Source organism: Stegostoma tigrinum, chromosome 10 (genome assembly GCF_030684315.1).
Source record: "Stegostoma tigrinum isolate sSteTig4 chromosome 10, sSteTig4.hap1, whole genome shotgun sequence".
In the NCBI taxonomy this organism is placed as follows: domain Eukaryota; kingdom Metazoa; phylum Chordata; class Chondrichthyes; order Orectolobiformes; family Stegostomatidae; genus Stegostoma; species Stegostoma tigrinum.
This window is the reverse complement of record NC_081363.1, coordinates 17,553,428-17,570,147: the sequence shown is the minus strand read 5'-3', so window position 1 is coordinate 17,570,147 and position 16,720 is coordinate 17,553,428. Positions and strand designations below refer to the sequence as shown.

General features: G+C 42.7%; 1 protein-coding gene across 12 annotated transcripts in view; it reads left to right on the top strand.

Moving 5' to 3' along the window:
* rps6kl1 (ribosomal protein S6 kinase-like 1) overlaps positions 1-16,720 on the top strand; it is a 46,717-nt gene that overhangs the window by 16,782 nt on the left and 13,215 nt on the right. For 10 of the 12 annotated variants that reach the window (XM_048537848.2, XM_048537849.2, XM_048537846.2 and 7 more), the window contains 4 exons: positions 6,173-6,297; positions 8,782-8,874; positions 10,307-10,354; positions 14,544-14,676. In XM_048537848.2, the coding sequence (XP_048393805.2) occupies positions 6,173-6,297; positions 8,782-8,874; positions 10,307-10,354; positions 14,544-14,676 (399 nt within the window). Of the gene's footprint in view, positions 1-6,172; positions 6,298-8,781; positions 8,875-10,306; positions 10,355-14,543; positions 14,677-14,951; positions 15,128-16,720 lie in introns of those variants that run through there. The other 2 variants (XM_048537856.2, XM_048537852.2) reach the window with 2 other exon arrangements.

Genomic DNA, 16,720 nt, shown 5'->3' with positions numbered 1-16,720 from the left:
TTACTCCCTCTGCTGGAATTTAGAGATACAGGAGTTGCATATCATTCTCTGCCACCTACAATCCGACCCCACAACCAAAGAGATTTCCCTCCCCACCCCTATCTGCCTTCCTTAGGGACCGATCTCTCCGCAACTCCCTCGTCCACTCCACCTTCCCCACCACCCCGGGATCTTTCCCTGCAACTGCAGGAAGTGCAATACCTGTCCCTATTCCTCCATCTGAGGCACCAAATAAACCTTTCACCTGAGACAGAGGTTCACCTGCACATCCGTCAATGTGCTGTATTGCATCTGGCCTTCTCTATGTTGGTGTAACCAAGCAGAGGCTCAGAGACCGCTTTGTAGAGTACCTGCGCTCTGTACGTGACAAACAACAACACTTTCTGGTCACAAACCGTTTTAACACTCTCTCTCTCCCATTCCCTGGGTGACAGATCCATCCTGGGCCTCCTCCAGTGTCACAAAGACACCACCTGCAAGCTAGAGGACTAGCACCTCATGTTCTGCCTTGGGGGATGGCCTAAACGTGAATTTTTCCAATTTCAAGTCTCCCCACCCCTTGCCTCGTCCCATGACCAACCTTCCCTCTCATCCCCACCCCCTTGACCTGACACAATCTGTCCATTTTCTCTCCCACCTGCCCATTCCTGCCACTTCACTGATCAATCCCCACCACTTCCTACCTGCACTCACCTATTCACCAGCCCACCTACCTTCCCCAGCCCCACACCACCTCTTTCTTTATTTGAGCTCCTTTCTTCTGCCCCCACCCCACCCCACCCCATTTCTGAAGAAGGGCCCTGACCCGCAACATCAACTTTCTTGCTCCTCTGATGCTGCCTAACCTGCTGTGTTCCTCCAGCTCCACACTGTGTTATTTCTCACGCTGACTCTCAACAGTTTGTTGTAACATAGATAACAAGGTATAGAGCTGGATGAACACAGCAGGCCAAGCAGCATCAGAGGAGCAGGAAGGCTGACGTTTCAGGTCAGGATCCCTCTTCAGAAATGGAGGAGGGGAAGGGGACTCTGAAATAAATAGACACAGGGGGGAAACGTTGATGGGAGGTGGATAAAGGAGTGGGGAGGTGGAGAGAAGATGGACAGGTTAAGGAGGTGGGGAGAAGCTGGGCAGGTATTGGGATGAGGTCAGGGGTGGGGAGATTTTGCAGGTTGTGAAGTCCACATTGAGACCATTAGGCTGCAGGCTTCCAGAGCGAAATTGGAGGTGCTGTCCCTATAGCCTTCGGGGGGGGACTCCCCTTTATTCCCCTCCACCAGACATCAGCAATACCGTTCATACCTGGATGTTGAACAGTTTTTTTCCACCACTTGCCTCTGCGCTTATGTCTTTAATCGCGAGCCTAACCTACCCTCTGCTGATCCCTTTTCCCACCTCCAACACATCCTGTCCACCTGGACACCACCCCATGGCCTGCTACCCTCTTCATCTCTAACTGCTGCCGAGACAGCAATCGCCTCAACCTCTCCATCCCTCTCACCCACTGCAACCTCTTCCCCGCAGAACATGCAGCCCTCCGCTCCAACCCCAATCTCACCATAAAACCCGCAAAAAATGGAGGCGCTGATGTAATGTGGCACAGTGACCTCTACATCGCCGAGGCCAGACAGCAGCTCTCTGACACCTCCTCCTACCACCCCCTTGATCGTGACCCCACCCCCGGCAACAATACATCATCTCCCAAACCATCCACAACCTCATCACCTCAGGTAAACTCCCACCCACAGACTCCAATCTCATCATTCCCAACCCTGCACTGTCCGTTTCTATCTTCTTCCCAAAATCCACAAACCTGACTGTCCTGGTTGACCCACTGTCTCCACTTGCTCCTGCCCCACTGAACTTGTCTCCACTTTTCTCGATTCCATTTTTCTACCCCATGGTCCAGGAACTCCTCACTTACGTCCATGACACCACCCACGCCCTCCACCTCCAAAACTTCCGATTCCCTGGTCCTCAACACCTCATTTTCACCATGGACGTCAAGTCCCTATATACTTGCATTTCCCATACAGATGGCCTGAAGGCCCTCTGCTTCTTCCTGTCCTGCAGGCCCGACTAGTCCCCCTCCACTGACACCCTCATCTGCTTAGCCAAACTCATCCTCATCCTCAACAACTTCTCCCTCCACTTGCTACAGACAAAGCAGGTGGCCATGGGTCTAAGCTATGCCTGCCTCTTTGTAGATTACGTGGAACAATCCCTCTTCTGCACCTACACGGGCCCTAAACCCCACCTCTTCCTCCATTATTTCGATGACTGACTGTATCTGCGCCGCCTTGTGCCCCCACGAGGAGCTCAAATAATTCATCCACTTTACTAACACCTTCCACCCCAACCTTAAGTTCACCTGGACCATCTCTGATACCTCTGTCTCCATCCCTGGCAACCACCTGGAAACTGATATCTATTTCAAGCCTACTGATTCCCATAGCTACTTTAAAATACACCACCTCTCACGCACCTTCCTGCAAAAATGCCATCCCCATTCCCAATTCCTTCGCCTCAGCCATACCTGCTCCCAAGGTGAGGCATTCCACTCCCGACATCCCAGATGTCCTCGTTTCTCAAGGACCGCAATTTCTCCTCCACAGTGGTCGAGAACGTCCTTGACCGCATCTCTCGCATTTCCTTTAACTTATCTCTCACACCCCCTCCCCGCAATAACAACAAAGACAGAATCCCCTTTGTCCTCACGTACCACTCCACCAATCTCCGGATTCAATGCATCATCCTCTTCCACCTGCAATCTGACCCCACTACCAAGGATATTTTTCCTCCCCACCCTTACCTGCCTTCCGGAGGACCGCTCCGTCCATGACTGTCTGTCCGCTCCACTCTCCACTCCAGCCCCACCACCCCAGTTACTTTTCCCAGCAACTGCAGGAAGTGCTACATCTGCCCCTACACCCCACCCCCCACACCTCCATCCCAGGACCCAAGAAAGCCTTCCACATTAGCAGATGTGCAGGTGAACATCTGTTTAATGGATATATTGTATCCACAGTTCCCAATGTGGCCCCCTCTACGTGGGGGTAACCAAGCGGAGGCTTGGAGAATGCTTTGTGGAACACCTACTCTCGGTTCGTGAAAAACAACTGCACCTCCACTTCAACTCCCCCTCCCACTCCTTGGATGACATGTCCATCCTGGTCCACCTCCAGTGCCTCGTCGATGCCACGCAAAGGTTGCAGGAACAGCATCTCATATTCCTCTCAATGTGGACTTCACAAGCTTCAAGCTTCAAAATCTCCCCACATCCCGACCTCATCCCAAAACCAGCCCAGCTCGTCCCCACCTCCTTGACCTATCCATCTTTTCTTCCACCTATCTGCTCCTCCTACCTCACTGACCAACCACCACCCCCACTTCTTACCTACTAGCCTCATCCCCGTTTCCTTGACCTGTCTGTCTTCCCTTGATTGACCAACCCCCACCTACACTCACCTTTTATTGGCTCCATCCCCACATCCTTGACCTGATCGTCTTTCTACCTATCTGCACCTTTTATCAACCTTCCATCAATGCCTCGCCCACACCCCCACCTCTCTATTTATTTCAGAGAACTTTGCCCTTCCCTCATTTCTGAAGAAAAGTCCAGACCCAAAACGTCAGCTTTCCTACTCCTCTGATTCCACTTGGCCTGCTGTGTTCATCCAGCTCTACGCCTTGTTATTTTAGATTCTCCAGCATTGGCAGTTCCTACTATCTCTTAGTTTGTTGTAGTGTGCTGTAACAAATACAGAGATGCTGGATAAACTCAGCAGGTCTGACACTATCTGTGGAAAGAGAAAGTGAGTTTAGTAGCTTGCTGAGTTTCTGCAGTTTTCTGTGTTTGTTTCAGATTTCCAACATCCATGGTATTTAGCCTTTGCTATAGTTTGCTCTATACTGCTTCCCCTCCCGTTGAATAAAGGAGTACATGCAGAATGGCTTCTGAATCTTGAGAATTTTAGAAAATTAACACAATGCATCTACTGTCTCGTTCACTTCATCCTTCTATTTGAAAGGTAGTAATCAGGATCTGAGGACCTGTCAGTCCTCAGCTCCATCAGTTTGCTGTATACTATTTCAATTGTATGGTAATTTCACCAGGTTCCTCTGTCCTTTCCACCTTTCAGATTTACAACTGTTATTGGAATTTTTTGTTTTGTATCCTCTATGATGACAAGCAAAATATTTGTTCATTTCATCTGCCATTACCCTTCTTACTAACTGTCCATTCTCACTCCAATATTTGAGTCCTTTTCTTTCCTTATTTTAAAATACCTGAAGGAACTCTTGCTGTTTGTTTGTTTACTATCTCCTACTCTCCCAATTAATCTTTTGGCCATTCTGGTGTTATTTGTCCAATAATCTGACTTGCCACTGTTCTTTGTGCAGTTGTATACTTTCCCCTCTAGTTTGAGGATTTCCTTATCTATTTTAGTAAACCACTGGTGGTGGCTTCTCACACAATGTTCTTAAAATAAAGAAAAATTTATTCTGACTACTCTGAAATATCATGTTTAAACATCTGCCATTGCTTCCCTATCCTTTAGCCTAGTTCCCCAACTAGCTCGGGCTTCATGCCCATTTGGTTGTCCTTATTTAAATATAAATTACTATTCTTAGACACAATGGCATCTCCCTTTCAACCTGGACATACAGTTCAATTCTGTTGGCGTTGCTGCTTTGCAGGGGCATCTTTACAGAAAAGTCATTAATTAATTCTGTCTTATTACATAATACCATGTCTAGTGTAACTTGTTCTCTGGTTGGTCCCAAAAACATCTCAACATTCAATGAAGTTCTGATCCAGGCTCCCATTGCCAATCTGATTTTTTTTTCCAGTTTTATATGTAGAATAATGTTACCATAATTATTCCCAATTGTTTACTACACACTCAAAATTTATTGCTGTATGCTTCATCTGACATTGTGGTTGCCACTGGGGCACTTGTAGATCATCTCGACTGACTTCCTTACCTTTCTACTCCTTGTCTTTACCTGAACAGATTCCGTGTGCTCGTCAAGAACCAAGGTTTTCATTAACTGTTGTACAAATTCAGGTTTTATTAACAATGCGACCCATCCACTTCTTGATTAGTTTCCTAGCCTTTCTGAAGTAAAGTTTGATAGAGGAAATGGTTTTCCTGGCGACTCATCTTTCACCGGGGTTCATGAATTACCAGTGAGACAAATTTTAAGGAACTGCCAGAAGCATGAGAGTGGAGATCAGAATTTCTTTTCATCTAAAGGGTGGTTGGGATCTGGAACTCGCTGCTGGAAAGGATGGTAGAAACAAAAGACCTGATCATCCTTTTTAAAATTTAAGTTATAGCATTTCAAGTGCACATACAGCAGGTTCAAAATCTGGAAAGTGGGGATTAAGCTGGACAACATTTTTTTACTGCTTGTGTAGAAAGAGTTTCCTTCTGGGCTGTAAACGTACCATGTTGTTAAAAGTAGCCTCTTGGCTTTCCAAGCAAGTGATTCTTGATGTGAATTGGAGAGCTATCATGGAATTGCAAAATGTGAGTTGTACCTGGGATCGTGAAACATTTTTGTTAGGTTGTTAGGGCCATAAGCTTTATGGATCCTCTGTCTTGAACTTTGGATATAAACCAGGAACAGTATTGACACATTCTGTTTCTGCCTCCTTTTGCAAAGAGGGAAGCAGCTAACTGTCTCCATCATGATGGTGATGCAGAAGAATCCTGGGATATGACATTCAAACTTGCTTTACGAGTTGTCTAATAATGAGCCCAAAGCACTCATACCATGCAGAACAGTGGAGGCTGGCTCACTAAATATTTTGGGTAGACTTTGATCTACAGTGGAAATGAGGGTTGTGGAAGATGTACAAGAAAGAGGATTTGAGGCCACAATAGATCAGCGCTGAATTGTAGTGCAGACTTAAAAGGCCTGCTCCTACCTCCTTATAGTTCTAACGTAGCCATGTGATTTGAGTTCCTAATATTTCCAAGCCTCTTTGGTCATGAAGAATCATTCTTGCATAATGCATTTCTCCCAGTGTTGGCAGAGAACAATCTGTCAATTTTTCAACTGTTGCATTAGATGTGAAGACTGTGTGCCACTCACCTAATTCATTGACTGTTCTGGCTCAAGTAACTTTCGTTGTTCTGCTTTTCTTTTTTTTTGTTATAGTTGATCCAAACAAAGAGCGTCGTGAGGCTGTGAAACGAAAAACAACCCAGTATTTGAAGCGAGCCGAGGAAATATTCAACTCTCACTTACAGGGAAGCTTAGGAAACGGTACCGATGATTCAGGGGTACGAAGAGTTGTGCAGAATCTGACAACTGATATTAAGTGTTGTAGTACTAAGTTCACATGGGATAGAGAGCAGGCTGAATTCTTGTAGAAAAAGCCAGTCCTTTTTCCTGAGATTTCTCACTTCTGTAGTCAGGCAAGTCTCGTATCTTTTCTGTCATTGGGATCTCTGAATTGCTGTGACCGCTCTCATGAATGTCTCTTGTGTTAGGACATTTGAAGACTTGTGTCATCCATGTAATATTCCTGTATTAACTCATTGTTTGGCCCAAACTGGTTAATCGTGGAAAGCATACTATTTGTACATTCAGTGGAACTGTACTGGATTGAGTACTGATTTTGCATTTAAGAAGGTTGGGTTGCTTGCATTCAAATAGGCTCAGCTTTGTTGACTATCAGAGATAGCCAGAACTGCAGATGCAGACATTGGAGCAACACAGCAGGCCAGGTAGAATCAGATGGAACAGGAAAATTGATGTTTTGGGTCAGGACCCTTCAGAAATGGGGAGGGGGAAGGGAGGTGAGAAATAGAGCGGAGGGGTGGGGCTGGGGAAGGTAAGTGGAATGGGAATAGGTGAGTGGTGGGGATAGATCAGTGTGATGGGTGGGGAGGATAGGTGGGAGAGAAAGTGGACAGGTTGTGTCAGGTCAAGGAGGTGGGGATGAGAGGGAGGGTTAGACAGGGGATGAGGCTGGGAGTGGGGAGATTTTAAAATTGGTGAATTCCATTGGGAAGTTGGCTCCCGAGCCAGAATGAGGTGTTGCCTCTCCAGTTTGCAGGTGGTGTCGTTGTGACACTGGAGGAGGCCCAGGATGGAGTTGGAGGGGGAGTTAAAATGGTTGGAAACCGGAAGGTGTTGTCGTTTATTGCGTACAGAGCGCAGATGCTCTACGAACCAGTCTCCAAGTTTATGCTTGGTCTCAGCAATTTAGAGGAGGCCACATCGGGAGCAGCAGATGCAGTCGACCAAGTTGACAGATGTGCAGGTGAACCCCTGTCTAATGTGGAAGGTTTTTTGAATGGAGGTGAACAGGGAGGTGTAACGCTTCCTGCGCGTGCGGAGTGTGGGGCGGACAAGGGAGTCACAGAGAAAACGGTCCCTGAGAAAGGCAGATATGAGTAGGGAGGGAATTTTTTGGTTGTGGTATCGGATTATAGGTAGTGGAAATGGCAGAGAATGATATGTTGGACCCCTCCCCTCTCTTTATTCTGCAGCTCCCTTCCCCCTTCTCCATTTCTGAAGAAGAGTCCCAACCCAAAATGTCAACTTTCCTGCTTCTCTGATGCTGTCTGGCTTGCTGTGCTCCTTCAGCTCCAAAGCTGAACCTATGATGTTCATTTTAAATAATGTCATGTCTTAATCCATAATATCATGGCTTTCCCCCATATAAATATGTACAGTGTTTGTGGGTAATTCTATTAATTTTGAAAAATCATAAGTGGCAGAAAGCAATTTTAATTCAAGTGGTTGAATGTTTTCCTCTCATCATACTATTTACAAGTGTTTATGAGTACACTATTTTCGTGTTGATGGAAGTTGTACGCTTCTTTCGTGATGCCTATTTCTCTTAAGAAAATATGGATCTTTAGGTTATATTAGTTGATAGAACCAGAAAACTACAAGACTTATCATTATAGTAGTTTTCATTCCTGGTATTGAATCAGTACTTACACCAATCTGTTTGAACTTACAAGCTCATATGACAAAAATTACAAGTTGCAGCAGTACTCATGTGCATCTGTCTCTATCCCCTTTGACATTCTTTTTCTTGATAAATCAGTAGTGGGCAATTAACGTTTTGACCTCTGTCGTTGCCCCATGCCAGTCCCCATATCCTCCATGCCCAGATCATACATAGGATGGGCTCAAAGGGCCCAAATGTTCCAATTACTGCCTTTGTTGATCAGATTTAAAAATTACCTGCTTACTTTGACGTTGACACTGGAGATTCTTGGTGGGTGGGTGGGGGGGGTGGTCTCTCCTGTTAGGGACCTGTTCAGGAATTTACAAATCCATCAGTGGAAGGCAGAGCTCAGAGTAACGGTTACTCAACTGTGAGGGAAAGTGTTTAATTCTCCACTTTTCTAGTGCACTACTAAGCTTGCCTGACTCAGAACCCTTTGAATTGTCTAACTGTGAGGGACGTTTTCAGATTGTTTTAGTTCCAAATGAATTGCCCAACAGAAGTTTCAATTTCTTGGGCGTTTCTCGCTGAGTGCTTCAAAGATTCCGTACAGTCCCAATAGGCAACTGCAGTGTGTGCACTGCTCCCCAGACTTTCTAGGTAATAGAATGTCTGGGTCAATCTCTTTCACACTGTTCTTTCAAGTATTCTCAGGACAGTCTTGCACTGTAGAAGTGTGTCTCCTTGTACTTAATGTATCAAGTGATTTCTTTTATTTAAAGTTAAGAGGAATAAAGTAAGCCTTGTTAATAACTGTGGAAACTTATCTTGATTTTGTTTTCCCTTCCATTATTTGTAGGGTTTCAGTAGCCTGAGGTTTCGGCCAAATAGAATTCTCAGCTCACCAGTAGAGGATCTGAAAACATCCAAAGTCATAGCAATAGTTGACAAGGTAATGTTTAGACCCTCTCCTTCACTTGTTGTGACATTCGCTTTGGCAACAATACTGCCGAGTACTTGGTTTGAAGTAAAAGGCTCTTGTAAGTCGGTTGTGGACTTAATGTACTATTTTTTAATACTTTTTTTCCTCTTGTAACCCAAGTCGATAACCGAGGGAATCTTACATGTGTATTCCAACTAATGAATGGTAATTGGTATTTAAGGAATAATTTATGAAATCTCGGTGTTAAGTTGATGTGAAATAGTTGGGTTGTAGAGCAGTGTTTCTCATTCCAGTGAGGGAGACAACAGTGGCGTAGGTTGAACGCTAAGAATTGACTTGCGTACCAATGAAATACAAGGACAGCTTTCTACCTAATGACTAAATCAACTAAATCATTATCTCACCATTTTTAATCTACAATTTATCAATTAAAAAATGTTCTCAGCAACATTATTGCAATTTTAAAAATTTCTGTTGATGGTTAGTGTACTAAATGTAACGAAGCATGAAAATATTCCATGGAAGATGAGGTTTTCTATCTATCATGGTCAAACCAGAGTGTGTGTGTTTTTTTTTTTAGCTAAAATAGCTGATAGCATGTAAGGTGCAAAGGTTTACTCTTGATTCTGTGTGTACTTTATTTATTCTAATATTCAGATATGTGTTAAAAATGCAAATTAAGAGCAGATTGAGTGTTTTTTTAAACCTTCTTCCCTTTACCATCATTACCCTGAGCAGCACGGTGGCTTACTGGCTAGCACCGTAGCCTCAGAGCCAGGGACCCAGGTTCAAATCCATTCTCGGGCAACTGTCTGTGTGGAGTTTGCACGTTCTCCCTGTGTTTGTGTGGATTTCCTCCAGTTTCTTTCCACAGTCCAAAGATATGCAGGGTAGGTGGATTGACCATGCTAAATTGCCCGTAGTGTGCAGGGGTGTGTGGGTTAGGTGGGGCTTATGGGGAGTGGGTCTGGGTGGGATGCTCTAGTGGGCAGTGTTGACTTGTTGGGCCAAAGGGCCTGTTCCCCCACTGTAGGGATTCTATTTTTGTAATTGTTTTTGTTCCAAAAAAAAATGCTCCTTGTATGCCTTCTTCAGAAATTAGTTTAAAAATGTTTGCATTTTTTTTTCCTCTTTTTGGGCTCTCTATTACCTGTTTCCTCCTTTTTCATTATCATCACAAGTTCTGCTTTCCTGGAGCATTTAACATGTGTGTGCAGTTCTTGGACTTTGAAAACCCACAACTCCTGGCCCTCTACGCAACAGAGATGAGAGTCAAGAAAACATAATTTCTGGTTTGTGTGCGTGAGTGAGAGAGAGATCGATCATCACTCGTTTGTGTGAAGGATTCCCTAGTCTTGCTCCCCCTTTTTAAAAGTACCTGCCTTTTCACTGACTAAATTTTAACTAAACCAATAAACATTTCCTTTCCATTTCTGTTTAGGTGCTGTTAGTGCAGAATCCGTCCTACAAGGAGCCCTTCATAGTGAAAGTAGGTATCTGAATTATAAACTGACAGTTAATGTTATCATTAAAAGATCAGCTGTTTGGCACTGACTTTAAAAATAGTGTGCATTTGCATTGTCCTCCAAATCATATTGAAAATCTTTAAGTGGTTGCGCTTTTGGTTGCTTTGGCCTTAAGTTCTGGGATTTGCTCTTAACTCTCTGAAAGTCTTTAAGACGTTACCATTAAATCTCTCTGTTTGACCAGAATTCTAATATCTTATGTAACTCAAATTCAAATTTTGTTTGATAACTTTTCCTGTGAAGTATTTTGCAACAATGTTTATGTACATTGTATAGCACTTTTAATATAAGTTAGTAGTTATTGCATGGCATTGATCCATAATTGTAGTAGTTGATCAGAATGCAACATAGTGACTGAGTATGGTGAACTACCATGCGCACTGTCATGGTCTCAAACGAAAACAGAAAATGCTGGAAATATTTAGTGGGACCGGCTGTATCTATGGAGGGAGAACAGTTAAAGTCTAGGATTGATACTGTTCATCTGAACTAGGAAAAGGTAACTCTGTAATGGGTTTTGAGCAAGTGACTTAAGTGAGTCTGAATAGCCAATATTCAAGAATATTACATTTGGGCTTTGGAATTTGATTGTTTTGGTGTATATTGGACGGCCATATCTAGCCATTGCTCATTTGTCAGAGGGTTGTATTTGGCACAGTAAACTTTAACTTTATTCACATTTCCAATAAGGTAAATTGGACTGAAATCATGGGAAGATTTTTTTCCTTCAACCAATCATATCTGTAAAAGTGCAGACCTCTGTGATTTTTATGAAATTAACCAGTGAGAGGGGAAAAACAAAATAAATTTAATATCTAGGTGTCTTTTTTTTTGAGGAATGGAAGGAAAGTTGACACTAGGAAAACCAAGGTTCATTTGATAATGATGTTTAAGTTTGGTTTTGATGTGGTTCCTGACCTGTTAGATTCACAAATGGTCTGAGAGGCAAGGATTGTGAGGCTAATCAGCTAGACTCTCCCCTGGCCCATGAGTGTACAAATCTGAACACTCATGGTAATTTCTTATTTTTTGTTTGAAAGAGTCAGCAGTTTAACTTTTCAAGAATAAAATGCATTGTTTATGTTGTCACACTGAAAATGCCACATAAACAGTAGGCAGTTTCATCAGAACATCCTTCCAGATACACTGCAATTTTTAACGGTAAACTGTCTTGTTAAACTGATACATCACCACTGAAAGTTTGAACATGGCAGATAGTGTAATTCAGCAAAAGCATGAAGTCCTAGAGATGGGCAAGCAGGGTACATGACCTCTAAATAGAAGGTCTAAACCAAAGAAATAGCAATAGATTAGGATCACATTCAGCTACTGGCAAGTTCTTTACACAAATGTTGATTAAAGCTAGCCCACTAAACAAAAGGATTGGTGTTAAGATTTTCTTGAACCGAGTGACAGGAAGGAGAGAGTAGAGGTTGATGGATATTTTTGGCGAGAGGAAGATGCTCCAGGAGTTGGTCTTGGGATCCTTTCTTTTCTTATTCTACATAAACGTCACACACCTTGGTGTACAGGGCACAATTTCCAAGTTTGTGGATGATATAAAACTTGGACACGTTGTTCTCCTCACAGTTCTCAATGTCCAATTTTGAATGGATGGACTGGTGGCGGATGAAGTTCAGTGTGGAGACATGGGAGGTAATTCATTTAGGTCAGAGAAACCTGGTCAGAAAATGTAAAATAAAAAGGCACAACCCATAAATGGGGTGCAGGAGCAGAAGATCCTCGGCCTGTGTATGAATAAACCACTGAAGGTTACAGGGCAGGTTAAGAGAGCAGTTAATAAAGCATATAGTGACTTGGCTTTATCAATAGTGTCATAGAAAATAAGAACAAGGTTATGTTTATTTGCATAAAATACTACTTTGGCCTCAGCTAGAATATCGCGTCCACTTCTGTGTATCGTACTTTAGGATGTGAAGATATCGGAAACAGTGCAGAAAGGATTAAAGAGAATATTATCAGGAATAAGGAATTTCAAAAATGAAGACAGTGAAGAAGTGAGGACCATTTCTCTTTGAGAAACAGCTGAAATGTGACAATGGAGATATTCAAAATCATGTGGAAGGTGGACAGAGTAGATGGGAGAAGTTGTTACAACTATTGGAAATGGAAATGAAAGGGCACAGATTGAAATTCTTGGGGGGAGGGGAAAAAGAAGAACAAGTGACAGGAGAAGAAAAACATTTTATGTTGCAGGTGATTAAAGTCTGGAATGCACTGCCTCACGCTGTGGTGGAGGTAGGCTCAATGAAAATATTTAACGGGGACTTGGACGATATTCTGAAAAGGAAGAGTACGTGCAGGGTTCTGAGAAGGCGGCAGGAGAGTGGAACAATGAATTGCATTCTGAAAAAGGCTCACTGGACTTGAAAAGTTACTTTTCTGTTCAAAGATGCTGCTTCTTCCCAGAAATTTCCATTTAATGCAAATTGCTTATTCAGAGAGTAGTGCGACTCTGTAGACCAAATAGCCTCTTTGTGCTGTAGTAATTCTGTGATAGTTTTTGATTTTCGTGGGTTACCTTTCGTTCTCATTAACCCATTTAGATAATGCATTTGTGTGGTAACAGGATTATTTGTGTCAGCATTAACTCATAGAAGTAGAATTAGGCAAAAGGAATCACTTTGATAATTATCAACCCTATATTAAACTTCAAGCTGCAACATCCCACCTGAACATGGTCTTTTGTCTTGTACCAATTTAAATACTTAGGTTAGCACAAAATTTTTCTTTCTACAAAAGTATCTGACACACACTTCTACATACAAAAAGCCATCACCCTAACCAAACCTGCCATGGGCTGTTGGGGTCACAGTTTATGTACTTTCATCACCGGCACCAAACTGGAAGATTAGTGCATATTGGATCCCAGTCTCTAATTTTAAATTTGACAGTTGGTGTTCATTGTAATAGCATCTGCTGTGCTTTGTTGGCAATATTGTAACTCCTGAATATATTCAGGCTTGAGCTAGACATTCCACATTCATTTGAAAATAATTCATTACATCTGTAATTTTGAGTTTTATTAGTTCTAGTTAGCTGTGTGTTTCATTTTGACCAGTTTAAAAACTGTTCTCTCTTCTTTTGCAACCTCACTCTCCTTTCCCATCCTTTACAACCTTTTTTTTTCATGCCCCCACGTCCCTCTTGCAGTCTACATTTTGACCCCGCACCCAACTTGGAAAGCGCACACAAACAGAGACAACTGCTGGCTTTCTCAGTAACTCACTTGATCGTTTAAATAAACGCAAAGTACTGTGGCTGCTGGTGATCCGAAATAATAAATGGAATGGCAGCCATTGTGAGAGAGAAACAAAGTTATTTTGTTTTGAGTCCGGTATGACTGATCTTTGGAGTGCCAGGTGGGAGATCATGTAATGAAAACCCAGGAAACTAGAGTTGGCATCCCTAAACAGCATGGTTATAATTTGTGGAGTTTGTACATTAAGATTTGCTGTTAAACCTGAACCCACAAATTTCTTATATTGAATTGATTGACTCACATCGAAATGATGTCTGCCTCTTTGTTTTAACATTAAACACTGCTTACCTGATGGATGCAAGGGAAATGGTTTTCATATCGGAAAGTGTCGGTCAAGATTGTATTGAAGTTCTTCACTGGCGCGTGATCCATGAACTTTCTTTAAAGCTGCTAAAGGATGTTATTCATCTCAATTCTGTACTTCCCTCGTTTATTAATCACCTAATTGCTTACATTCTGTTCATCATGTTGACTTTTCTCAGCTAAATTCCTGGAACAAATCAAATAAAGTCACGTAAGATCAGTGAAATGACCCAAGCTTTCTTGTTCATGGAAGTACATTTGCTGTTTATCATTTGTGATATATTACTCTATGAACACAGCAGAATGAATGACCTGAATTCATTTCTTTAATGCAAACAAAACATAATACCATGGAGTGATTGTATTATAAATTTGCATGAACAGTGTTTTCCAAAATTTTAACAGTGAGCAGAAGCTATAAAAAGTGAAGGAATGTGTCTTCATGTATCTTTTCACTGGCTGGTTTTAGTGACTTCCGAGAAAATTGGCTGTCCAGTGTTTTAGCCATGGGTTATGTGTAGCACAAGGAGGCAGAGTCCAACAAATTCTACTTTCTCTTCCTATAGAGTCTACCCAAATGTAGCCTGGTGAATCGTGAATGTCCGACAATTATACCACAGGGTGTTCCGTTTATGGTGCAACTTCTGCAGTATTTTGTCAGTGATGACGCAGTCTTCCTTCACCTGGAGCACATACCAGGTAATGGCCTGCTTAAAGAAGATTGAAGAGATGGAAGGATGAAGAATGATATTTATAGAATTGTTTAATGAGAACTGAAATCTTGTTGAGGTTGGAGGGGGGAGCAGGATCAAAAACATTAGCCATAAAGCTGTTCAAAAGTTGGTAATCTGGAGTGTGGCCCTGACTGACTTCATTTGAGTCCAGGGGGATTGGAGAGAATTATCTGTAAGTCTGTGATCAATGTTTTTTCCTTTTTTGTTTTCTCACTTTTATGGTTCGAATTTATCAAATAGGAAGGGATACCATTGGTAACGACAATAGGACGGATGGGAGTTCCCCACTGGAAGGAATGCAGAAGATGTTCATTGTGATACTGCATGGGAAGGAGTGGCTTACCTGTGAAGAAAGACTGGATAAGCTTGAGTTATGCCCTTAAGAGTGAAGAAGGCTGAGAAGGGGCTTGAGAGAGGTACAAGATTGAAATGCATAGACCAGGTGGATAGAAGATTGAGTACAAGAGCAGGGATATGTTGCAGTTATACATGGCCTTGGTGAGGCCACACCTAGAATATTTTGTACAGTTTTGGCCTCCTTTTCTGAGGAAGGATGCTATTGCCCTCGAGGGAGTGCAGCGAAGGCTAACCAGGATGATTCCAGGGATGGCGGGTCTGACATATGGGGGAGTTTGACTGACTAGATTAGGATTGTTTTCACTGGAGTTCAGATGAACGAGGTGAGGAGGGAATTTCTTGGAGACTTCTAAAATTCTAACAGGACTAGACAAGGTAGAGGCAGGGAGGATGTTCCCAATGGTGGGTGTGTCCAGAACCAGGGGGTCACAGTCTAAGGCTTCAGGGTAGACCATTTAGGGCTGAGTTGAAGAAACATTTCTTCACCCAAAGAGCGGTGAGCCTGTGGAATTCATTACCACAGGAAATAGTCAATGCCAAAACATTGAATGTATTCAAGAGGTGGCAGGATATAGGGACAAATGGGATTGAAGGTTACAGGGAGAAAGCAGGATTAGGCTAGTGAGTTGGACAATCATCCATGATCGTGATGAATGGTGAATCAGGCTGCTTCCTGCTCCTCGCTGCTATGTTTCTATGAAGCAGCTGTTCCACTCAATTGAAGGATTAATAAAGAGGGGCATAATTTTAAGATGAAGGGCAGGAGGCTCAGAGAAGATTTGAGGAAAAGTTCCCTCCCCCTCTCCTCCCAGTGCAAGAGAATGGTGGTAATCTAGAATGCTGCCACAGAAGCATTTCAGGCTTTTTAAAAAGCTACGTGGCAGTTGAATTGTTAACATTCAAGACTATGGGATATCTGCTGACAAGTGAGATTACTGTAGATACGTTAGTGCAAACTTGATGGTCAGACTCTGGCCGGTGTGATGAAATGTAATGACCATGCCTGTACTTTACTTTGTAACCAAGGTATGATATAACGAGCAATCTTAGTCATGAAGTTGGCCACATGTCTAATTAAGTGGATGGCAAGATTACATAGATAAACATAATGCCAATAATGAAATACTCTTGTAACACCTGACCTAGGAGGCCCAGATCAAGTCCCACTTACTCCAGACGCGTGTATTAGCATCTGAATAGATTTGTTGGAAAAATCTTCTCTTTCATATTCCTTCTGCCTTCGGTAAGGGAGTTCTCCTTGATGTTCTGGCTCTGATCTCAAACAAATGTTCCTTATTTTTAGAAATAAAGGTTATGTAGTCTGGATTTCTCTTGCTGTTTCTTGTATCCTTTCCTCCATTGTAGGAGTGACTGTCCTTCAAATGTACCTGCTAACTGGGATGTTCCAATGTGGTGAAATGTGTTAGATTTGCAAGTACCTTTTTTTAATGACTTGTTTCATTCCATAGATGGAACTTGGATGAATAATTTAGTTTAGTTTTATCTGCAGTAATCCAGAAGGAGAGACAGTAGTAGACCATGCAGGTTGTATACAGACTGTTCAAAGTATTAAGCTCAGTAGGACAATTGGGCGTAAAAACATTTGTTTCTTATCTCTTGATGAGGAACTTCATTTTGCACAGAAATTGAGA